The 25,025-nt window shown below is 42.9% G+C and overlaps 1 protein-coding gene across 3 annotated transcripts in view; it reads left to right on the top strand.

Moving 5' to 3' along the window:
• The window catches only part of UNC80 (unc-80 homolog, NALCN channel complex subunit), a 131,877-nt gene that overhangs the window by 16,007 nt on the left and 90,845 nt on the right, over positions 1-25,025 (top strand). The window contains exons 8-21 of one of the 3 annotated variants that reach the window (XM_072874364.1): positions 2,600-2,861; positions 7,833-7,967; positions 8,606-8,828; positions 10,201-10,341; positions 13,315-13,583; positions 14,219-14,587; positions 15,382-15,528; positions 17,493-17,640; positions 19,021-19,169; positions 21,009-21,175; positions 21,891-21,992; positions 23,334-23,548; positions 24,083-24,189; positions 24,698-24,797. In XM_072874364.1, the coding sequence (XP_072730465.1) occupies positions 2,600-2,861; positions 7,833-7,967; positions 8,606-8,828; positions 10,201-10,341; positions 13,315-13,583; positions 14,219-14,587; positions 15,382-15,528; positions 17,493-17,640; positions 19,021-19,169; positions 21,009-21,175; positions 21,891-21,992; positions 23,334-23,548; positions 24,083-24,189; positions 24,698-24,797 (2,534 nt within the window). The remainder of the gene's footprint in view (positions 1-2,599; positions 2,862-7,832; positions 7,968-8,605; positions 8,829-10,200; positions 10,342-13,314; positions 13,584-14,218; positions 14,588-15,381; positions 15,529-17,492; positions 17,641-19,020; positions 19,170-21,008; positions 21,176-21,890; positions 21,993-23,333; positions 23,549-24,082; positions 24,190-24,697; positions 24,798-25,025) is intronic. The other 2 variants (XM_072874362.1, XM_072874365.1) reach the window with 2 other exon arrangements.

Here is a 25,025-nt window from a genome sequence, read left to right on the forward strand (position 1 = left end):
CGGAAGGAAGGCTGCCTTTCCACTCTCCCTGCAGTCACAGGCAACCAAGAGCTGATTATACGAACACTAGGTTTCCTTTTAAATGAAGCACAGAGCTTAATTTCTGGTTCCTCAGACACTTCTGGAGCAAATGGCTTGTTCCTCTGATCCTGGCTAATTATCCCGGCTCCACTCAGTGAAATTCTCCATTTACAGATGATACAGTTTAACAGTGAAGCAAATAAAGCCACAGCCCTTTATCCAAGCTGCTGTCTTGAACACACTGCCTGGGAAATAGACTTTGCAGGAAGGACTTTGGTGGAAAATATTTCATAAGGAGAACATGCCTTGCTCCAAGCTGTGTTGTGCCTCGGGTTTGCCTATGCTGCATACAGGGGAGCATGAAAGACTGTTTAGACTCAGACACTGATCTGGGTCCTGCAAAGTGACCAGGGAGCAATGCATCATCCTTCACATTTGCTACTGAGGTGATGGGCTTTATTTCCTTTGCTGGGATGCTTTGAGTATCCCAGCTATCCTTATGGTTTTTCACAGGCTGCGTCTATGTGACACAATCTTGACTGTGACAAAAGCAGCCTTCACATCGGCTTTATGGGGAAAACATTATAGCATGTTGCCACTTATCATTATTTTCGCCTTCCTAATTCAGTTTTTCAGGTTTTTATAACAGCTCATTTTAAAGTCATCAAACTTGTAACATTTTTACCTTGAATACAGCACTATATTCAAGGTAATTGAATTCAAGGGGAGAAGCTTTGAATCTATAGATTGCATATAGTGACATATGCTGACACAGACGGGCTGGTCTGCAGTTGCCAAGTGCCTGTAACATTGGCCTGTGGGCCTGGCAGCAAACCAGCTCCTGCAGGTTTGAGTTCTAGATGCACGCGTTGCTCCAAGCCCAGCCTTGCCACCTGCCCCCTGTTTCGAAGCGTGTAATATGGAGCAGGGTTCACATGATTCCAAGTGGTGTCAATGTTCACTGCACACTTCTTTCTCCTTTGCCAGTCCTATATCTGCATTGGATGCACAGGGCAGCTCTGTGGCACTGGGCAGCGATCCAGCAAAGCACTTTAAGCGTGCACTTCACTTTAAGCACTTAGAGGTTCCACTGGGCAGTATTGCCGCTTGTTCCCTAATGCTTTGCTGGACTGTGGCCTTGGATGTTCAGAATGTGGTGGTACCCAGCAGGAGGTGGGGGTGTCCTGCCAATGCTGTTTGTATGTTGTTTAGCAGAATTGATAATATAAATGGTTTTTAAAAAAATAAGTATTTGATGTTCTTGTGATGATTCTCAAATGCCTGAGAATACAATTCATGAAAGTGCTGTTGATTTTTATAGAATCAAATCACAGAAGTACTCAGTTCATGGAGGTGTGTTTCTAAGACACTGAGTGGAAACATTCAAATTGTGTACTTCCGCAGGCAAAAAAAATAGATAGATCTCCAGAGTTCCTGCCCCACCCCCAGCATTTCACACCTTCTTTTGCCATGTGATTCTCATTCCTCCAACTCCGTTTCACTGCTTCTTTTCTGACAGATTGTCTCCTAACAGCTAGTGACTGTACAGAGGGTAGATCAGGCCAGTTGCACTCTGCTGAGAGAAGAGTGGTGTAAAAAACAAATACTAAAAAAGTTGGGGCATTTTATTGCAATAAGATTGGCTCTGGAAACAGATATGATTCCTTTGAAATATGAAATCTCTGGAGTCTCGTTTCTGAGGCTTACTATAGACATCTTGCTTTTGCATGCATTAAGTTCTACAATACTTAGGAAATTCCGTACTGAAACCCATCAGGAAATGATGCCACCTGAAAGGCAAGAAAATCAGAACGAAGGCTAAAAATGGTCCTTTTCTCTAGCACACCTTGGCAAAGAGTGTCCATAACAGTAACTTTTACTTGTATAAGAATCAATTTAATTGGCTTAAAGGGTTAACTAACCTAGCTGCCCTGCCTGTTCCTTCTTAAGTAAGGCCTGATGTGTACAAATGTAAACCATTCCTAAATATATATTACTAGTATCTGAACAGCAGATGCTCAAGGGTTGTCTGTTTCCAGCTGAACAAATTCTTCAGTTAGCGCAGGTGCTGGAGGCTTATCTTCAGACCACAGTTTAAGAAAGCAACCCTATCCAAGAAAACACTTAACAAAGCATTTACTTGAGTCCTGTAGGGAGCTGAAAGCTAAATATCCACTTAAATGTCTTCAGTAATGCTTTCCTCAGTCAGGGCCTTAGTCCCAAAGGGTCAGTGTCAAATGTCCCTGCAAGCTCAAGCAGGCACAGCTGTGTGCACATCCTGGTGATTTCTGCAGATCGCAGGAGAATGAGAATGGCTTACAGCTCTTGACGCGTGGCTAAATTTTAGACCTCTTATTACAGCTCTTGAGTCTTTTGGGGTGGACCAGCATGTATGCTAGGACAGAACTGGTTTCCAGCTATCAATGAAAACTTTGTGGTATCAGGAGTGACCCCTTAAGAACAGTTGAACATACAAACTTGACAGATCATCGTTGAGTGGTTTATTCAGAGAGCTGAGTATCTAAGAAGGGCTAAGGAGCCTCACAACTAACATTTCTACTCCTGCTTTTTGGAACAGGGTGTCCTTGGTGATCCCACCGTGCCAGAAGTCTCGCTACGCCACATACTTTGATGTGGCAGTGCTGCGCTGCCTGCTGCAGCCACATTGGTCTGAGGAGGGCACACAGTGGTCACTAATGTACTACCTGCAGAGGCTGAGGCATATGCTACAGGAAAAGCCAGAGAAACCACCTGAGCCAGAGATCACCCCTTTACCAAGACCTCGCAGCAGCTCCATGGTGGCTGCTGCACCCTCTCTGGTGAATACCCACAAAACTCAGGTAAGCAGTTGCCATCAATAAGAAAATAGCAACTGTTGTGGTGATGCTGGGAAGTGATGGCTGGACAGCTAGTGAAAAGCACAGGTTTGGTGTTGGTTAAACTGCCCAGAGGTCAGATATGTGCATCAATTCAGCAAGAGACCCTGAGAACAATGAGGGTTTTGGAGGCAGAATTTGATGCAGAGTGTCAGAGCTGGTGACTGCTGAAAGCCTGAGGGTTGATTGGGATAATTAATTTAGGGAGAACTGTGATAACATTATTTTTTAATGTGAGAATATACTAATGTAGCTGTCAGAAGAAATCAGACTGCCTTTGCGTTACAGTGTAATGCTCAGACTCACTGAGCTTCTTTGGTGTAACCCCTCAAAAGAGAGAAAAGGAATTGCATTTGGTACAGCTCTGCACATTCCAGGCAAACACTTGGGTTAAAATATTGGAGTAGGCTTTGCAAACAGTGGCAATGAGCAAAATTCCTCCATGTTGTTACTTCTTCTCCTGCTGTTATTATTGCGTAACTTTTACCTTTATATTTGCCAACAAAACAAACTGTCCTAATCGGTGTCAAGACTTGCTCCCTGTTTTGCTGGAAAAGGAACCCTAGGCTCCTGACCTTGGTGCAGTAAAGATCTTTCTGTTAGAGCTTAAGTGTTTTTTTATTTTGGGTAGCTCACTGTTGTTCCAGGGATAAAAAGGGGATGCTACTGCAGTTTCAGTTAATCTCCTTGTTGATTTGTGCTCCTTTTAGGTTGTGCACTCTTTTCCTGTCATGTGGGCTTTTAACAGCAAATTCTGATTTACTAAGTTGATGGACCTGCCTAACAAAATTTAATACAGATTCTATTTTTGCAACCCAATTTTATGACACACCTCAAGTAAAAGGCTCTGTCTTCTGTTAATGTTGCTGTCAAATGTCTTTTTTTGAGTCAGAACTCTCAGGATTTTTGGTGTTTTTTCTTAAAATCCTTGCTTTTGGTATTGTAGAGCTCTGGCAGTTTTTGACCTGTCATTTTATAAGGGAGAAAGGTGAAATATCTTTTCTCCTGTACAGCCCAGATGCTCATAAACCAGAAGACAAGCATAAACAATGTAAATATTAGTACTGTTATTTTTAAATCTCAGGATTTTATAGCCATTCTTATGATTTTTATGAGGGCTGGTGGTTACTTGTGGTTTTAAGGGCTCAGCAGCAGCAGTATTGTTTAAACTGTATTATACTTTAGTGGCATTTCTAGAAAATGTTGCCTGTTTCATCCCTGTAAAAGCTTGACATGTCTCCATAAAGGCCAGGTGATATGAATTACTATTCAGTCTTAATCTGCCTTTGCATGGGGATTTTACAGGATTGCTGTGCATGTACAGAAAATCCTCCTTAATATCATCTCCTGGAGGGAGAATTGGAAGATATTGCTGTTGATGTGGTTCACTGTTTCCATGCATATACTGTCCCTTTGCCTTTGCTCATAACAACCCGGTTATTTTGCACATTAACAAATTTAGCTACTAGCACAACAGGGAGTGCAGTCAGTGGTTCTCAGCACAGCGGCAGCGTGAATGGGGTTGTCCTCCATAGGCACTGTTTGCACTAATATTGTGCTGGTTCTTCTCTATACAGTGAAACACTTCTCTCCTTTCACACACTTGGCTATTTCTTGCTTTTCCAGGCTGTTTCTCTTGCAGAAGATTCCTTTGCTCAGTTGCTCTTCACTAACATTTTTCTGTTAAATCCATTTGGCAATTCCACTGGGTACTTTCTAGCTGTTAATGTGAGGACTCTGTCCAGGGCATTCTTCCCTCCAGGGCTAGATTTGATTGCTTTTGGTAACCTCTGTGTCAGTCCTGTGTATTTTTACTGTACTTCATCAAATTGGAATCCTGTTTAAAAAGGTTTCCAATTTGTTATGCAGAACAGCTGTGATGGAGGAGGTGAAACGGTCTTCCATGCAGCAAAAGTTTCAGCTCATGCCCCCCTTCTTTACAACTCTGAGGACTGAAATCTGTGCAATGCACAGGGACACCTAGGCTCTGTTTCATCCCAGCCAGCTGTAGGGACTTAACTGCTGTTCTTAAATTCAGAGTCTCATCACTTAAGGCTCTCTGCTTGTCAGAGGAGAGAATGCCACCTCCAGGGGGCTAAGATTTGTCATTTCTTACTATCAACACAAGGGGTTGTATGCTGAGACTTCACCAGCTCATTGGACACAGGGATATGCTCAAAGCCTGCATTTTCAGTCCAGATCTTAAATTCCTAATGTAATGTCATCATTTCTGCTCACAGGTTGATCAATAAGTTCTCAAAAATATTGGCACTCTGTGTTTCAGTGGGATAGATTAAAAGTGGCAGGCAGAAACTGATTAAAGACAAAAACAGCTGCCTGCAAATCACATCAGGGACCAGTAGATTTTTCTGATAAATCCACATTCTTTCTATTGTTCTGCAGTTTATCAGCGTAACTTCCTGCATCTCCCTAAGCCTCAGCAAAACTCTCATACTTCTTGTTGGTTTCTGTGTGCCTGAAATCACATTTCAAATGTAAGCTTGGGCTAAAGCAGTTGGGATTGAGAAAACGTGAGAAACATCCTCCATGTATTGCCTAGTAAACTGAACAGCAAAGTAGAAGAAGGTTCAGTGCAGCATGCCAGCACTCCTTGTTGCATAGGAAAAGGGGTACTGGATGGAGTGTGAATAAAATGAATACTAGCTTCCTCTAGAAAGTGACTTTAGTCTAAAGATATTTCAGACCTGGCAACATGTGATAAAGGAAACCTGCATTGCATCTGTATGCAGTGAATTCAGTGTAAGGGCAGGTCTAGGAAATGAAACCTTCAGAGGCTTACAAACCTCTACAGTCTTGCACTAACATTGCAGGGGCAAAGAGCCAAAGCTTAAATTAAGCATAAGACCAATGCAGCTGTAGTGCTTGCTGCAATGCTAATATAAAGCCAAGAGTCTCAAGTGTAATATCTTGAGAGTTGAGAGAAGTACTAATGAGCTGGTAGCCATACAGTCATGCAGAAGGAAGGCAATAGAAAACAGAAACAACAAAATCTAGAGCAGCAGCCCCAAAACTATTTTGCTTTCTTATCCATCTTGTGCATATCATAATTGCCACATAGCCTACTGCATGGAATAGCCACATTTTTAATCAGTCTTCAACAGGAGTGCTAGCTTGATTCATTAAAATACGTCATATACCACACTGTACATTTAAGGTGATTCTGTAATTTGATTTTTTAGTGTTGTTTGCCTGATACCTACCCTAAGTGGATTTCAGAACTGGGACTGTATCTTTCTGTGTGTTTGTATGGCTTGTATCGCAGTAGGCCCTGATCCTCACTCTGTCCTTTTGGTGACCATAAGCCGCCTAATAAAACACTGATTTAGTAACTAATGGACAAAGCTAATGAATCTGAAATAAATTCATATGATGTTTTCCAGCCAGAAGAGGCCAGTGAGCTGTAAAAGCTGAGAACTGAGCCATATGAAATACTTGCTGGCCTCGCTGTTGAGAGCACCTGTGGTTGAATCCTGATTTGCTGTCTATTGCATTTTACATATGACTCCTCCCATGAATCTTTAGCCATATATGCAAAATGGTTTAAAAGCATACCTTGACTGAATGTGACTGAAAACAACTGTGAAGAGGAATCTTTCTGTTGTGTGTCTCCTTCATTCTTGTGTTGATAAAATCAATAGGAAGGATTCAAGGGTAGTCTTTGATTAGTCTGAAAAGTCTGAAGAATGTGTGGTCCCCAGTAGCCCAGTCCTGCAAACACTGTAACTGGTGCTTAAGACTTCAGCTGCAGAGACAGTCACCGGCTTCTGCTGGACTTTCATATGCATAAAGCTGCATAACTGTGTATTGCAGAGCTTGCTAGCTCTGCAATACGCAATCTGGCTAGCCAGAATCTAAACCTCCTATACCATAGGAGTCGCTTCATCTATCGTTGGCATGTGGCTATCTCTGGATTGAAAGCAAAAAGGTATTTTAATGTGACCCAGTTGTTTAGCGGAGCCTTTCTGATGGGGGAGGAAGGAAAAAGAGCATCTCCATTGGAAACAAGCTGATATTTAGGCAGAAGAAAATTATCCTGAGGGAGTTTGGTCAGGTCAGCTGCACAAACATCTCATGAAAAGTGGCATCAGATCTTTAATGAGAACAGATGGCCAGAAGCTGAGCTTATGCCACCTTGTGTAGCAAAGCCTTTCTTTACAGTAGGCAGCTGTAATGTGTGTGGCTCAGTGCAGAAGGGGAGTAGAGTGCCCTCTACTGAACTGTCAGTAAATTAGTCTCAAGGTTTTCACTGTCGTGGGACATTCTGTGCTGTAGCTATAGGGGCTTTCACAAATATGAACTATGATGAGAACTATGACGGACAGATCTTGGACCACCTGTTATGACAAGTGAAGGATACTTACTGATGTAGAAGTCTTAGGTTTCTTTAGTGAGTAAATAGAAGTTTTACAAATCAAGTCTCTTGAAGGGACAGTGCTGCTTACTGCAGTTCAGTTCCAAAATACACGTTTAAGGGCATATTCTCTTAAATAAAACACTTCAAAAAGGGTAGCCATTGTGATTGCTCATAAATGTAAACCAAGGCCTCAAGAAGATTGTCAGCTACCTAGAGTCATACCTGGGATCAGAATCAGAGTATAACAGAACCTGAGTCTTCCATGCCACTAGACCACCCTGACAACCATGCCTGAGGCTTTCTGTGGCAGCACAATGTGCTGTACGTTTTTTCTGTGGTGACAGACATGTTAGACAAGGTCAATAATTCTGGGAGTTTCTAAATTTTGTTTGTTTGTTCATTTCTTTTTCTTTAAATGTGTGAATAGTGTTTTGTGTAATGAATCGAAGGTCCTTCTCCTCTACAGTGCTCCTATGACAGCTCTTGGAAGTAGCTCTTTTCTTTAAGCTGATTCTCCTCTATTTCTCCTTTTGCTTATTGTCTTCTTTTGGGAGCTGCAGGATCTTACAATGAAATGTAACGAGGAGGAAAAATCACTAAGCACAGAGGCATTTTCCAAGGTTTCACTGACCAACTTGCGTAGACCAGCAGTTCCAGATCTCTCCACAGACCTTGGGATGAACATCTTCAAAAAGGTGAGTGGAAGAAAATTGTACTTTAATTTCCCTATGATTCAGCACCTCAGTGTCCTGCTAAGTAGCAGCTGAAGGTCTGCTTGGACTATATATTCATGCCATATGTGAGACTGACATCTCTTTTCATTGGAAGTGATTCTGTGTGTTACTACATAGGTTTTTATATGCACATTCCAAACTCAATACTGAAATTTTTATACAAATAACTGTCCTGCTGAAACTGCATGAGGGAAGTGTACTCAAATAGTGCTGATTTTTAAGTGCTGGTGCTCACTGTAGTTCCAGCTAATTCAGTGAATTTTTCCGATGTTTTTACCTCATGAAGCTCTGGGTTTGCAACCATCCAAAATACTTAGCAGAGTTTTGTGGATTCTACGAATCTAGCTCACGGTCTGAGAATGTCATAAAATTATACAAGGGCATGCATCCCAGCCTAGGGCAAGACTGAGTTCCTTTAAATACTCATATGGTCCCAGAGTGCAGATGGTTGCTATCAGGGTAAATGGCCAAGATAAAAAGCTTAGAGTGGAAGGTTACACTTGGGCCACACATCTGTGTTATCTTTTTCGCTCAAATGGTAGTTTTCCATGCTTCAAAGCCTCTACCTGCTCTTCTATTTGCTCCTCTTCCTCCTGCAGTTTAAGAGCCGCAAAGAGGACAGGGAGCGTGAGCGCAAAGGGTCAATTCCTTTCCACCATACTGGGAAGAAGCGGCAACGAAGGATGGGGGTGCCCTTCCTCCTCCATGAGGATCATTTGGATGTCTCGCCCACTCGCAGCACTTTCTCCTTTGGCAGTTTCTCTGGAATCGGAGAGGACCGGCGCGGCATTGAGAGAGGAGGATGGCAAACCACCATATTAGGTGAGATATTGTTATCTCTGCCCCAGGTTCTGTATCATTCCTGTCCTGAACATTCAGAGAACAACACAGGCTCTTTACTTCTTCATCCATCCTATTGTCACCTTATGTCCTTGGCTCTGTTTGCAGCATTACACACCTGTTTGTAGAAGTGGCAACTGTGCTGACAGCAGAGCTTGAATGACTTATGCTTTAGTTCACTTTTTCTCTGAAAACTACCATCTTTACTGGAATCATAGCTACTGTAACAACCTGTAGTTGTGTCTGTACTAATTCAATCCACTTTCCCTGAGTGGTAGCAGGCATTGCACAACTGCAGCTTAAAATAGATTCAAGGAATGGTTGCATCCTCTTCTTTTAAAGAGAAATCTCTGGAGAGGCAGCAATATGGTCATTAGGAGTATGGCAAAAAATATGCACAGTCTTCCTCAAGTGGATACAAAATAAATAGATAAAATGTCTCAGATAGTGAGGCTTACACTGTCTTGATATTGCAAAGATACAGTGTTTAAATCTAAATGTTGGCTCTTCAAGCTTCCAAGTTCACTGAACAGTGTCTAGGCCTTGTTTCTGTTTCACAAACTTACTCCTCATGTCATAGATTTTCATCCTGACACCCTTTCTTGGAGATAATAGGCAGCCAAATGATTGCCTAAGGCCACGCCAGAGCCTTCTCATTTTCACCAGCTTAGACGGCATCATTTGCTAAGCTCTCCATTGTAAACATGTCCCTCATTGGACACAGGACAATAAGCCTAGCCAAGTGAATTCTTAAAGATTCACGTGTGTTTTGTCAATGGTTAATACACAAACACCTACAGATTTGTAAAAGAATAGCAAACTTAGTATCCAAATCCTCTTTCCCATATCTTCAGTAAGTCAAGAAGTTTGTTAAATTTTGATCTCAGGGGCTCCAGATTCTTGTCCTGGCTTAACCTACAGTTCTTTCATTCTGATATCTTGGTGAAATTATGTATTTCAGATCCAATGGTCAACAGATCCTTTGCTTTAGTACTCCCCATCCTAATATACCTATTTCTTTTGGACAAGGGGAGAAGAAACCAAATTCCTGTAACTTGCTCCAAAGGGTGGAGTCTTTCAGTGCTGACCAATTTTATTTTCCTGAAGCTGCTGGAGGGTGACAATGTGGGTGTCAGCTGTGGGGAAGAGCCTTGCAGAGAGTTTGTGCATTCGGTCTTTATGTCAATGAACCCCTGCAAGATATCCCACTATAATGTTTGGTTCTGCTTCACAGGGTCCTGGAAGGCCTTGACTTTTGCTGGCTCCAATCCTTCAGTTTCTAACCTCAGTTACTGTCTCTTGCCTCCAAGCTCCTCTCAGATGAGTAAATACCTATTTCTTGTCTTCACCCTAGGAAAGTTTACCAGACGGGGGAGCTCTGACACAGCAACGGAGATGGAGAGCCTGAGTGCTAGGCATTCACACTCTCATCACACGCTGGTCTCTGATCTGCCAGACCACTCAAACAGCCATGGAGAGAACACAGTCAAAGAAGGTAAATTTAACACATCAGGAAAGAAACGTTTCACTGAAATATCAACTCCAAGAAGCTGAGGAAGTGTTACTGTTTCCATATATGAGTATATGAGTAATTGTTTTTTCGGGGGGTTTTTTCCGCATCTCTTGAGGTTTTTTTGTTCTGTGTAGAAAAATGTTCCAAACCTTTAATGTTTATCTGGTGCAGTTTGTCAAAAAAGTTGGCAGCCATCAGCAGGGAGAAGGCAGGATTTGAGGTTTTTTTGCCTTACCACAACCCAGCACAGAAGTTTTGGCAGAAATTTGGTATTGCTAACTTCAGTGGTTTCGTGGGGAATCTTGTGGTATTTAATGCGCCTTTGCAATCCCCAGCTTCTGGATTGCGCTCAGAGTCACATTTTTTTTTCTTAATTCCCCCGGTTCCAAATAGAAGCCTGGCTTTTGAATTTACTTGAAATCTCCCTGGGGCCCATCTGTCTTGGAGCCCTCTACAGACATAGCAATGCCAGTGTGACCATGATGGGAGAGCCTCTGGTGGGATGAAGTCTGCTCCAGAAGGAGGAGTCTTTCTATTGGCAGGGCAACACCACCTTTGTCAAACAGTGTTAGCCAAGCAGAGGAAAGCTCTCTTCTGTCAGCAGGGCTGTCTGCACCAGAGCACTTTGCTGGCACTGCTGCTACTGCCTAAACGCAGTGAATTTGTTTTCTCCCTCATGCGTAGTGCTACTGGCAAAACCTGGTCATAGAGATTGGGCCTCACTTGGGGCAAGTGCAACCTTAAGCCTTGATGGGGGAACAGGATATCACACAGGAGCAGGGCACAGTCTGTCTCTGCACAAGCTGTCAGGCAGCATACCTAGGAGGCTACAGATGCACTCACATGATATGTGCTATAGCCTTGGAGCTCTCAAAGATCCGTGCTCTTTTAGCACAGCAAATCTGAATAGTCTGAGAGAGGATGAATTTGCGTCAGCTCTAATCCAACGTGGGCACATCTCCTTCATCTCTGCTCTGTGTCTCTCCTGGGCAAAGCTCTTCTCCTGGATCAATTTTGTGGAGTCTGTCTTCCCGACCTGCATTCGTTCTATAGGACAGTAATCCCACTCACTACACCAGCTTCCTAGCCAAACATTTTCTAAAAGGTAGCCATATGCAATGCTTGTTTTTCTAGTTGTACCCCAGGTACAATTGTGCAGCAAAAATAGGACAAATCATACTATTTCTAGTGGTAGTCTCTGACTTTGAATGAACCGTTCTGTAGTTAGACAATAAGTACAAATATTATATATTTATTTTGTTTTGTGTGACCAACTATATCCAAGCATACTGGTCATTCATAATTTCCCATCTGTTGTCTACTTTCCCTGGCCAGGAGACGTTTGCTAATAAACTCATTTCTTCTGGCTGACACAATGAAAAGCAGAGTTAAAAAATTAGTTATGTCCTAGGTAGCTGCTCAAGAAGAGTCATGGGCACATGGGCACATGCTGCAGGCATGCATGGATGTAAATGAAGAATCCTTAGTCCTCCTTCCCTGCCTCTGTGAGTCCCATCCAGCAGTCACCCTATCAGTGATAATGAAATAAAGATACAACACAGGGAAAGTTACTTTATGTAGGATTTGGGTATGGATTTTTGTTACCCATTTCAAAACAAACTAAGCAAAACCTTAGTGAAACAAAAACCAGCTACCCTTGGATAATCATCAAACTTGGTAGCTCAGGAACAAAGCTTCCTAATTCTATCTTTATTGTTATCTTCACCATACAAATTTCAGTGAATGCCATTAAAAAGTCACACTTGCCAGCAAGTAATCCTGTGATTACAGGCAGCTAATTCCTGCCCTGATCATAGACCAAATTGTAGCCTAGTTCAAGGTACTGCCATAGGCCTTAGAACATTTCTTGTAATAAATAGTGCTAGTTCAGTGCTGGCAGGGTTGCACAGGCTATGAGGAAATGTAGTCACACCACTCTGGCAAGTTGTTATTTGCATAATATAACCAGACCATCGCTGAGTCAGTGCTTGAAGATTCTTATTAGATGTATGTTATTTTATTCATTAGAACACATTAAATAGCCTTAGGTAGAGGTTCTTTGTTATTCCATAGCCTTGTTACCGTACCGTCTGGCAGAACGTGGTCCAATCAACACTGTGGGACACATAGGGTCTTTCTGCACTACAGGGTGTATAAACCTACTTACAAAGCACTAAGTGTGGGAAATTACTAACATCGTGGCCTGGAGTTCAGCATGAGTTGTAAAACCGTGGTGAATCCTTAATAAGAATTGGCCTGTGTAGCCAAAATGCTGTCACTACCTGAGATAACCAATTTAAAGTTAAGCTTGGTTATGTCATGAGGTCCCTTCTCTGAGCACTGTGAACTTAGACACCAGATTGCCTTTCTCATCAGTCAGCTTTGCATTTTGGAGATGGTTTAGACTGTCACAGGTACTGTTAGTAACACACTGCTCCATTTTTTTTCGACTGGTGTGATGAAATATTTCAAACTGGTGTGCCTTCGAAAGCTGTTCCAAATTGGTGCTGCTGTTACCCTACCTTCACTCCTGCATCCAGCTGCAGAGTCCTTCCTCTTTCCCTTGCAGGGGCAGTGCTGCTTTTAAGACCAGGCACTGGACCAATACAGGGAGCAAAGCTAGCCAAAATCTAATCCCCCTTTTGGATTAGATTTAGGCTGGCTGAGCTCCTTGATCTACTTAACTGCCCAGTTGACTGAGCTCAACTTAAGCTGCCATGGAACTGTACTGCTATAGCAACCTTGGGGTTGTTCTAATTTACACTGGCTTAAAGAAAGAAATGAATCTACACTTTCATCCCTGTACCCATGGCAGGAATTAAGAACCTGTCTTGTCTTTCAGCATTACAAGCTGCATTAAGAGCTGCTCTCTTCTTGTAGACAAGGTCAGCCTCAGTTTGTCATTTCATAACTCTAGAGATGAAAATTTACAGGTAGCCATTTTCCTCCCTGCAGTGCGGTCCCAGATCTCCACCATCACTGTGGCCACCTTCAACACTACCCTGGCCTCATTCAACGTGGGCTACGCTGATTTCTTCAGTGAGCACATGAGGAAGCTTTGCAACCAGGTGCCTATCCCTGAGATGCCCCATGAGCCGCTTGCATGTGCCAACCTCCCACGGAGCCTGACAGACTCCTGCATCAATTACAGTTGCTTGGAGGATACGGATCACATTGATGGAACCAACAACTTTGTCCACAAGAACGGCATGCTGGATCTCTCGGTAATTGGCAAGGAATGAGGAAAGCCAGGTCCCTCTTCTGTCAATATAGCTGTACCATTGAGATCAGGGGTTTGATGGGCTTTTCCTCCACCTCTTTATATGACTTCTCTCAGCAGTACATAAAGGTCAGTCAGATACATTTGTGCATATCGTAAAAGTCTCCTCTGAGATACTGCAACTCCTATTACTCCTTGCAAGGAGCGCATGTGCATGTGGAATGCACACATCAAATCTTAAGTGATATTATTTAATGGCTGTGTTCCTGGGGCATGCACCAAGTTCCCTATAAAATAGTATAAAACTGAATAGCACCTTTCTTCTAATGGCACCTTAAAACTCACCTTTTCTGCATTCCCTTAATGACTTGACAGCTCCTGGGGCACTGAAGCAGCGTTCTCAGGCTCACAGATGTCATCTCATGGTTTCCTTTTCTGCCTGACTATGCCCAGCCTGTGGTTTCTTGTCTTACACCTAGATTGTAGGCTCTTGGGGTTGAGGGCTGTGTGTACTTCATTCTGAGTTTGTACTGTGCCTGCTATAATGAGTCTCTGGTCTGTGACTAGAATTTCCAGGCACTAAATAGTACTAGGAGAGAAAATAAGTCTGACTTTAAATACGATGTTTAACTGTCCCAGGTGGTCCTGAAGGCTGTTTACTTGGTCCTGAACCATGACATCAGTTCCCGGATTTGCGATGTGGCACTAAACATTGTGGAGTGCTTACTTCAGCTTGGTGTGGTGCCCTGTGTAGAGAAGGCTCGGAGGAAGAGTGAGAACAAAGAAAATGAAGCCCCTGAAAAGAGACCAAGTGAAGGATCCTTCCAGCTCAAAGGGGCTGCTTCTGGTGGTTCAGCCTGTGGATTTGGGCCTCCCCCAGTCAGTGGAGCTGGAGATGGAGGAGAAGAAGGAGGTGGTGGAAGTGCTGGAGGAGGTGGCGGTGGAAGTGATGGAGGTGGTGGAGGAGGAGGAGGACCATATGAGAAGAATGACAAAAAACAAGAAAAGGTTTGTCTTGCTTCCCTTTATACAATTCCTGAATGTACTGTAAGGTCTGTTAAGATTGAGTATGCATGTGTGTGCAACTGCCCTTCTGTTTTCCCTCCTTTTTTTTTTTCACCACAATCACAAATTAATTTGTTTTGCTCTGGTGCTCACTTGGGGTTCCACTGAAGAAACATGATGGGGAATCCAAGCACTGTAGCTACTCCAGTGAAGCAGCTGCCAAAAGCAGAGTTTGTGAGCCTTGCATGGACATTTTCAATATCTTGTCAAAATGCCTGAAACCCTGGATCACAATTATTTTTTTCAGGTTTGTTGTTCATAACTTATAAGGAAAAACAGAAACCAGTGAGCAGAGTTTGTTTCCTTTGATGGCCAGAAATCATACATTTTTCAGTGCTGCTATGAGAATTGGCCAAGAGATGCTGTTCCTGACCTTCAAAGTTGCAATTCATATTAGCATAATTCCTAAGACATTTTTAAAAGATGCTTGTTTTTCTGCTCAAGCAAGCCAGCTCTCTGTTTTTCAGGCAGAATTTTTTGAAGTAAGTGCTGAGTGGTATTCATAGCAGTATGTAGGGAGCTTTGCATTTATAGCATGACTTTTTGAGGGGAGCTGAAAGGGAGGGGGCTGGTCCCTAAACTTGAAAAATAATTGGAGTAAACATGTCAAGAGTAACAACTCAGTAATGGAGTGTCTGAGAGGAGAAATGGACAGCAATTTCTTAAAAGTAAAATGCTAACAGAATGCCAGTGGTTGTGGCAGGGTTTCACACCACCTTTCCCCCTGTGACTCTCAGGATGAAGGCCCATCTGTCAGCACCCATAGGCTGGCACTCACAATGCTGATCAAAATTGTGAAGTCCCTGGGTTGTGCCTATGGTTGTGGAGAAGGACACCGAGGGCTCTCTGGAGATCGCCTGAGACACCAGGTATTCCGGGAGAATGTAAGAGAATTAAAGCTCATTAAAGCGTCCCCCTTGTACTTTTGACATCAGCTGCTGAGATTGCTGTCTGCCCCCTCTGTAGCTTTCTCTGTATTGACAGTAAATGTGTTGCTCTTTGCCCCAGCTCACAGACTGTGTTGCAGCCCAGCCATAGCAGATTTTCAGCTATCGTGTTACCTTCCAGCCCCTGGGGCTTGCTAAGAGTGCACTTGAGGCCTAGGGTGCTTCTGAGTACCCCGATGGATGGGTTGTCTGGGAAGGGACAAATACATGGAAGCAAATCCCCGGTGTGAGCTGGTGTAAGTAATTTTTCACGTTGACAGTACCCCAACAGAGTACGCTATTTACAAGAGGTGCAGCTATCTTGGGTTGCATATCTGAATCCAGAAGTCTAAGGTGTAGTTATGTCCACCTTTCCTAATTGTGATTATGACTGGTTTCTGCTGGGCTGCTCCATCAGCTCCTGATAGTTGGAGTGCACTGTGCTTGCAGGCATGTTAGTGTGCTGCAAGGAATTAGAAGATTCATGCCCCGTTGAAGGGCAGGGTGGATGGTCATTGTTGATTCCTTACATTTTTGGTTCTGCCAAAGTTGAAGCAGTGGAAAGTGCCCAGGATGTAGCCCAGACATCTGACTTCATCCAGAAGAGTCTGACTCCCTGAGATCAGTCCAATGCCCTGTCAAATGTGAGCCTTTCAAATGCTTTCTCCAGTACATGCCTCCTCCTTGCTTCCTGTACTTGCAGCAGAGAGCATTTTTGATGACTGTTATGAGAATTTACACTGTGCCCATCCACAGTGTGGGTGGGAGCCAGGTGCTTCTCCCTGGCTTTGGCTACCCTGAGCTGCACCAACGGAGTTACAATTTGGTTCTGGGATCTGAGCTAGATGGCTCAGAGACAGATTGGCTGCCTCTGTATCATGCAGTGTTCTTCTGTTAGCTAGACTCCTGGGTACTGAGGAGACTGCAGCAGTAACGTTAGTTCTGGACACAGTGGGACAAGATGGGGTAAGAGAGTCCCAGTGCTAACAGTAGAAAGGTTCTACACAGAGCACTGGTTGAACATATACTATATTCATTAAAATGTCAGTTAGGCTTTTATGTTGTGTTGGAGCTGAGCCAGCAAAACATTTAGGCCTATGCATATCAAGCATAAATGAATAGGTCTCTTGGAGCCAAGTTTTTTATCAGACACATTGAATTGAGGTCTTTATGGAAAGAGATCTTCCTACACGTCTAAGTCTGCTGCATTTTCTGTGCGTTTGTCTGGCCAAACTGCTTTGCATGCACCATTTGTGTTGACTGCATGGACAATCACATATCTGAGTTCACTGGAAAGTTAAGCACCCTATTGTAGGTAGCAGGAGAGTTCATGTTTCCCATAGAGCTGATATTTCAGATTCTCTAACTCCAGCCTGCATGGGGTCCCAGTAGGATGGATACTTTTGTGATAAGAAGTTGACAATTAATAGCTTTTAAATAAAAAGCTAATGTTTTGCATGATATAAATTGCTCACTGGGTACAGGTGCATCAAATGGGTTGGGTCTGAGCCAGAGGCTGAAAATCAGATGCCTGAGGCTAAGAAGGCTAAGATGCCTGCTTCACCAAGGCAATAAGCCTTGACTGAGGTGGTACATTCCTACTTCATTCATATTCAGTGAGATTTTACCTTGGGGTTGGGGAGAGGAGGAGAGGCCTTGAGACATGTCTGGTAGTGACTTCACCACCACCTCCGAACAGTGGCACCCATACTGGTGCACTGTCTCCTTGTGCTGAACTTCTTGTTTGCTTCAGAGGCGAACCTGTCTCTGTTACAGGATCTGAACCTTCTGGCTCCTAGGGGAGGTTACTTTAGACAGCACAGCAGAGTACTGGCTAAACAAGAGCAAAAAATAGCCTGCTCCTATTAGCGAAACTCAAACACGTACTTTGATGTGATGTGATTCGATGGATATCGTTGCAGGCTCAGAACTGCCTCACAAAGCTGTACAAACTGGATAAGATGCAGTTCCGGCAGACCATGAGGGATTATGTGAACAGGGATTCTCTCAATAATGTGGTGGATTTCCTGCATGCTTTACTGGGATTCTGCATGGAGCCAGTCACTGACAGTAAGTATAGCTGGCATCAGAAACTCACTTGGATATTCCTAGACTGTACCATCAGAAAGAAGCCACGCCTTTTTCTTTTCCTTTAAAAAAGAAAAAAATTGTGAATTACTATCCTCAGAATATACAGACTGTATCCTCAGTCAGTGCGAGTCAGGGGAGTTGCATATCTTCTGATTTGACCACCCAGTGATTGCACCTAGTGATCTTGCATCACCCATTACATCTGAAATTGAAGGCCTCTCTTTTGGTTCATCCTACCTGTTGTTAATGGCTCTTTAAAGAAAATATTTTCATTCAACCATGCCTCAGGCAGGAAGTTTTCTGCTTCATGACATGACCAGGTGCCAGCTGGAATGGCCTGTTTAATCCAGGGTTTATTCTGAATGGAGATATAATTGAGCATTAAAACCCTCTGTGGTGCCTCAGGTGAGGCAGTAAATAGCAAGAACAGATTGAATAAACAAAAACGTGAACACATGGATGCACATGCCTGCAGTTACAAGTGTGTGTGCATGTCTGTCTATGTATATGTATATATGTTTTCTTTTTTTTTAAGTTAGGAAAATTATTCCAGGTGCTATTAGAATGACCAAATATTTATGCTTGGTCACTGCATGCAACAACAGTTAACAATGATTGTTTACAGAATAGGAATAGCTGCTCTGAAGCACTCGGGGAGTCTGACTAGGCTATTAGCCTGCCTCTGATCCCAGGCATTTCAGAGAAAGCATCAAAAAATATTATATAGCAGGCTTTTGTGTAGAAGAAGCCCATAGGAAGCTTCCCCAAGTATTCATCAATTATTGACTGGCTCATGCTTTGAAGCATGGCAGCTCATGCAGCTTTTGGAAGTCTTTTCTCTCACCTAATGAAACTGGGATGTTTCTTGTTATTCATATAAATGTGTAATTCTTTTTTGACTCTTTCTGAGAGCTTGATCTCCTTGTGCACCTTGCAAGAACAGAATCCCTGTAGTTCAGAAAATTTTCTTTTGATGGGTGTGGTCACTTTTCAGCGTAATCAAACATCTCTTGTCCTTTAGAACAGTAAATAGAAAAGCTGGAGGTATTGTTCAAATTTTATGCCTTATTCTGTACATCTCTAAATGAGAGATGTGGAAAAAAGGAAGCCAGAGTGGTCCTGATCTTTTCAATCCTTTTTCATACTACAACTATTTCTGGGAAGATTTCATCCTTCTCATTTATTTTACCCTTCCCTTCTGCTATATATTTGTAGGGTGGGTTTGCGAGAACTGAGCATAGGATATTAGGTGGGGACTTGCCCTTGTCTCATGTCTCTGAATCCCTTTACGTGTGTCTTTAAGCCATCTTTTTTAACCCATTCCTAACAAGGGGGCTTGCTTGTACTTGAATTTCACAGACAAGGCTGGATTTGGGAATAACTTCACCACAGTGGACAACAAGTCTACAGCCCAGAGTGTAGAAGGTATTATTGTGAGTGCCATGTTCAAGTCGTTGATCACTCGCTGTGCTTCCACTACACACGAGCTGCACAGCCCAGAAAACCTGGTAAGCACTTGATTTCATGTTAACAAAGTTACTTTTTCATTTGGGTGTCACCAGTGAGGCTTTATAGTGAAGAATTAATTCAGTTTAGCCAAATCCCTTGAGCGTAGCAAGCTATGCAGTCACAATTGAAACATGTTATAAATGTGATGCCCTCCTTGCATGCCTGCCTTGGAACCTGGGGACTTAGCCAAGATAAAAGTTGTGCACTCTGAATTGCATTTTCCTCTCTGTTGAAGCAGCTTCTGTGGGTTTTTTTTCCAAATGGATTAGTAGCATAGTCTGGAGTGAGGGATTAATGAACAAGACCACAGCCAGCATAAATCAACATTCAGCAAAGTTAAAGCCAGTTTACTTGCTTAAGGACATGGCCCACCCATGGCAGAGTATGTGAGTTACTGAAGACCAATTTGGTAGGTCTTCCCAAGGTTTAGACAGACATTCAATTTACCAAACACCTGGAGGAAACTAAGGTGCTGCTGGTTGCTGCCTACGTGCTATCTCCCCAAAGCAGTCAGTAGAATGGATGACATGAGCCCTCTTCTTCCCAATTGCTGCAGAATCTAGCAGCTAATCTCAAACCACCTCCTTTATTATCAAAAATTAGGATTTTTCATGGAAGCAACCAAGAAGCACTCTCGTGCTCCATCCTTACAGCAGAGCTGTAGAGGCACTGAAGTCCAGCTAAAGGGGCAGTAATCCTGTGTGAAGGGAAGGGAGAGGGAGAAGGAAAAGCACAGTAACATCTTAAACCAGCAGAGTAGTCTGCCTGTGTCCAAGTCCTCTTGTTCTTACGGATATTCCTGCTTTGGAATGTTTCTCAGCAGAGATTAAATGGTGGGATGCAGAAGAACATGTGCCATTGTTGGACCTAGATTAGGATCACCAAATATAAATTTTCTTTATAAATTGTATGTCTTTCTGGACCCTATTTTAGCTGGTGTGTAAGGTGAAACTTATCTTTAAGCGTAGCACTATTAATTGTGCCTGTATGGAGAACATAGTACACAGAGTATATATGACGATTTCCTGTTCTTGTGTCACTCTTTAAAGTCAATCTTGTGTTCAATATCTTGTGAAAAAGAGCCTTAATCAGTACACAGATCCAATTATTTGTTTGTTTGGGTTTTTTTTTTGTTGAAAGCTGGCTGTGCAGTTCCTAGCTGGGAATTTTCAGAATAATCTAAGATCTTTCAGGAAAGTTCACAGATCAAAAATCAGGTCCTGTAAAACTGTTCCCTCCATCCCCTTGCCCTCAGATATAGAGGTGATTTGTCACATCACAGATGTGTATGAATGTTCAGAACTAAAAAGAGCCTTGAGTGTAGGAGTAGGTTGGGGAATGAGTGAGTCATTCCTCTCTTCCCATGATGTAAATCTCTAAAATAATTAAGAAAACTCCCAAGACACCCACTGGTTTTGAAACAAAACATGCAATTTTTTGCACTCTACTTCCCCCCCCTCCCCTTCATGTAGCTTTTTCATGCCTGTTAAGATTATGGGCCAGATGAATGGGATAAAACAGGCTTTAAGTCATCTTTGCAGCTCCCTCATCTTGCAGCTGTTTTAGCCTCTGATACCTCCTACATCTGCTTAGCCCATTGCAGAGCATGTTCCATAACAATAATGCTCGTCATTGTCTGCTTCTTCTGAGTGCACTAAATGGAGTTTCTAGCTTTTGATCCCAGCCAGAAAACACAAACCCTATACACGGAGAGTATATCAGACAACAGCCAGAGGAAGTAATGATCTGCTGAAGTACCTTAGAAACTATTGATTCTCACTGCTTTTTCACAAACTGCAGACTGAATTCTTTCATTTTCATGATGTCTTGCTACTCAGGGCTTGTACTGTGATATCCGACAGCTGGTCCAGTTTATCAAGGAGGCTCACGGGAATGTCTTTCGGAGAGTGGCACTCAGTGCCCTCTTAGACAGTGCTGAAAAGTTAATACCAGGAAAAAAAACAGAGGAAACAGAGCAAGAGCCAAAACCTTCTGGGAGCAAAAGGTGGGTGTCTAGGAGGGAGAAGGCAAATGACTGACTTGCATATGGCTGTATGACTACTACATGCACTGAACACAAAGGTAGAAAGTTCAAGGGCTTGTGTGTTTTATCTTGATAGCATATGTCATTTCCTGATGTGCAGAATTGTACTGTGGCAGCAGTCTCCTTTAAAATTTAATGAACTGAGACAGTAATAGATTTGCAGCAAAAAGTGTTAGCCCTCTCATACAAGAGGCCTAAGAGAACAGTGCAATGGAAACACTGGGAGGAGGAAAGGTTAAGAGAAGTAAGAAGCATAGTGTCAGTCCCAAAACGCTATGTGGACATGTGTTTTAATGTGCATCACATCCTTAGTGGTGTTTTTCTGACAGGCAAACTGCTATGCAACAAGTCCCAGAAGAAATCTAATCCTGACATGCTTCTTTATCAAAAAGAAATTTTCGCTGGTGCTTTGAGGCTTGTCATATTAAAATGTTGGGAAGAAGGATTAAGAAAGTTGAAAAACTCCTAAAAACCTTGGCTTTGCTTCTAAGAGCTGAAACGCTCTTAGACGCGTTCATGTGTTTTTCATGAATGACATATATAGAGGCAGTAAGTTGCTAAAGAGAGGGTATATCTCTAAAGCTGCTTTGTTGCTCAGCAGCACTGGTTTCCATGTCATGTAGCTATGTGATGACCATCCATTGGCTTTAGCTGATGATTTATATTGTCTGTATAGATCCGAGGTGGGAAGCGTCATCATTGACAAAGGCCAGACATCAGCTGCCCCTGATGAATGCCGTAGTTACATCTCAAGCCGCCCAATGCAAACTCCAGAACAGTAAGTAAATATTGAATTGTTTCATGCGTTATTGCCAACAGCTTCCTTCTGGGGTTAGTACAAATGGGCAGGCCAGCAAGGACTTATCTCTTTGAATGGTACAATAAACGCATGGAGTGTCTGTTCAGGAGCTGCTGATAACATCCAGGTAATGCCTATCTTTGATGCTGCCAACTGGACCCACTCTGATTTTAATGGGGAACCACCAGAGATTTTCAAATGACAGTGCAGTATATTTGTCAATATCGCATACTACCATATCCATGAATAGAGTGTTAATTCCTCAGAGATGTCATCACAGCTGTTCTCCATGCTTTGTTTGTACCTCTGGGGGATGATTCTATTAATTTTCAACTTCCAAGTTGTTGCTAAGGGTCATTAATCCTTTACTGCCTCCCAAGAGCCATCCCATTCCTGACCTGTCTTGGACATGTAGTCTCTGAAAACTGTTGCATTTCCCTTATCAGCACAGGTGCTCTACCAGTTTTCTTAATGAGTGAATCAGCCTGCCGTTAGGGATTGCACTTTTGAAGTCTCTGTTGTCCAAAGAGTCCTGCCATTTAATATGGAAGTAAATTTAATCAATACTCTTAAGAATTTTAGGAAATTTTATAAATGGCCACTGGTCCCTAAGTAACTTTGGACAAGTCATTTAACTTCTCTGTGCCTCTGAATACCCATTTGTCTTGGTAAAGTGCTTTGAGATGCACTGTACGAAGACATTGCTTGCACAAGGGCCCAGGGCTCTATATTATGCATTCTCCTGCATTAACTGAGCCTGCAAAGTCTCACTGTTGCTGAGACTGCAAGGATACCACAAAGCCCTTTACTGCTCTGCAGAATTGCAGCAAGCTGTTCTGCTCTGAGCCCTGCCACAGCCATTGGAGATCTCAAGAGTACAGCAAAATATGCTGTCCCCATTCCAATACATTAATGAGAACTGGGACTCCAGCAGGTTCACAAATGGCTATTGTGATGTCCAAAAGCTCTCCAGTACACATGCTTGTAGAAAGCACCAGTGTAGTCTTATCAGTATGGGTCATTTTGACCTAAAGATGATGATTTGTTTTTCACGAACTTCAGGAACTAAAAATTGGAATGACCTATTCAGTGGACGAGCTCATCAGGGTAGAAAAGATGGTTATTTTGTGCCTTGAACAATATTAAGCATGTTGTCAAACTTGAGTATGTCCCACTGAGAAGAGTATGTTTGGAATTCAAAATGAAACAACCTCAAAGAATAGAGAGGTCAGGAGGGGGCTGCAGGAGGGAGGCGTCATCCCCCTGAGCATCCAAACTTCACTGAAATACAGTTCATGCTCTGCATCCCTTTTCTTCCAGTGATGAGCAAATCCAAGGAGCCGTTCTGGGACGCAAGGACTTCTGGCGAAAGATGTTCAAGTCACAGAGTGCAGCGAGTGATACCAGTAGTCAGTCTGAGCAGGACACATCCGAGTGCACCACTGCTCACTCTGGGACCACCACAGACAGGCGCTCCCGCTCCCGTTCCCGACGAATCTCCCTTCGAAAGAAACTCAAACTCCCCATAGGTAAATGTATGTCTCTTCCTATTCTATATACATATTGCATGTGCGGAGAAACACAGATAGATATATCTGTCTTAAGAAATATTGCAACACAGTTCCTTATTGTCCAAGTATATTGTATATTCTCCCAAGGGAAGCTGGGAAATGCTGCTCTCTCCATTTTACAGATGGGGAACTGAGGCAAAGGGAAACGTAAGCAATTTGCCAAAGGTAACAGAGGATATCTGTGGCAAAATAGAATATTGAATCCATGTCTCCAAAGTAGTAGGCTAGTATTTTAATCTCACAGGCATTTTTCCTCTCTGTAGAACAGAAATATTCCAAATAGCATTCGATAGACAAAGAATATATAATTTACAAGTCCCAAGACCCGGTCTTGCATGGTGGTTAATGCATGTACCATGAAAAGGTTGCCTTCCCCTTTCCTCCCATTTTCCCATACCCTGGCATGGCCACTTTGGAGAAATATGCTGCAATTGCTAATAAATAGATTCTGCTTGGAAGCATTTTCAGAATTGCCCTGAGTGGCTTATTCTGCAACAGGGAACTGGCTGAAGCGCTCCTCCCTCTCTGGCCTGGCTGACGGGGTGGAAGATCTCCTAGATATCAGCTCTGTCGACCGTCTATCTTTCATCAGGCAGAGTTCCAAGGTAAATGTGTCAGGCGGGATTGCAGAGGGCTTGGAAGGACAGGATCTGGCTGGTTTTAGCTGACCAGGGAAACATTGTACTCAATATGGACTTTGCAGCCAATGAGACTTGGTCACAGAAGTCTTCAGAGTAGAGTAATATGGGAATTTGATACTGGACTTTTGCAGCTCACAGTGAAGACTAGGTTAAACCTACACTGTACTTGTCAGTCTGCCTTGGTTCACTGAGAGAGAAATGCAGGCTCTGTCAACACACTTAAGGTTTAATTGTTGGTCACACTTCTCCTTCCTTCTTTGTGCCTTTACAGCCTCTTGCGAAAGACCAATCCTTTAAGCAGAAAGCTTAAAAGATGAAGTGCTTCAGTGTACGTAAATCTGTGCAGACCCACTTGTATTGCTATGGTCATCCACTGTGTTACAGCCCTTCTGTAGATTCTTTATGTCTAAGCAGGGAAGACCAAGAGGTAGTGGTATGGCGCAGCCTGACCCGGCCCTCTGTCTTTGCACAGGTGAAGTTTACCAGCGCGGTGAAGCTGTCAGAAGGAGGGGGGCCAGGAGGTGGCCTGGACAACGGGCGAGATGAAGAGGAGAATTTCTTCAAGCGTCTTGGTAAATGGCGCACCTGCCGAAGACACCCATCCAAGCTTCATCACACAGAAGAAAAAGATGGTTAGAAATCAGGGTTCTCGTCTCCTTTTTTCTTTCTTTTTATCTTTTTTTAAATCTCTTTCTTTCTGTATTTTACCCCTTTCCCTTTTTTCCTGCTTTCTCCATAGTTTTTGTATCCATTCTAGACTTCTCCAACTTTTTAGTCTTTGTAACTGTTTTCTTTCCCTT

The sequence above is a fragment of the Ciconia boyciana genome, chromosome 10 (assembly GCF_034638445.1).
Source record: "Ciconia boyciana chromosome 10, ASM3463844v1, whole genome shotgun sequence".
Taxonomy (NCBI): domain Eukaryota; kingdom Metazoa; phylum Chordata; class Aves; order Ciconiiformes; family Ciconiidae; genus Ciconia; species Ciconia boyciana.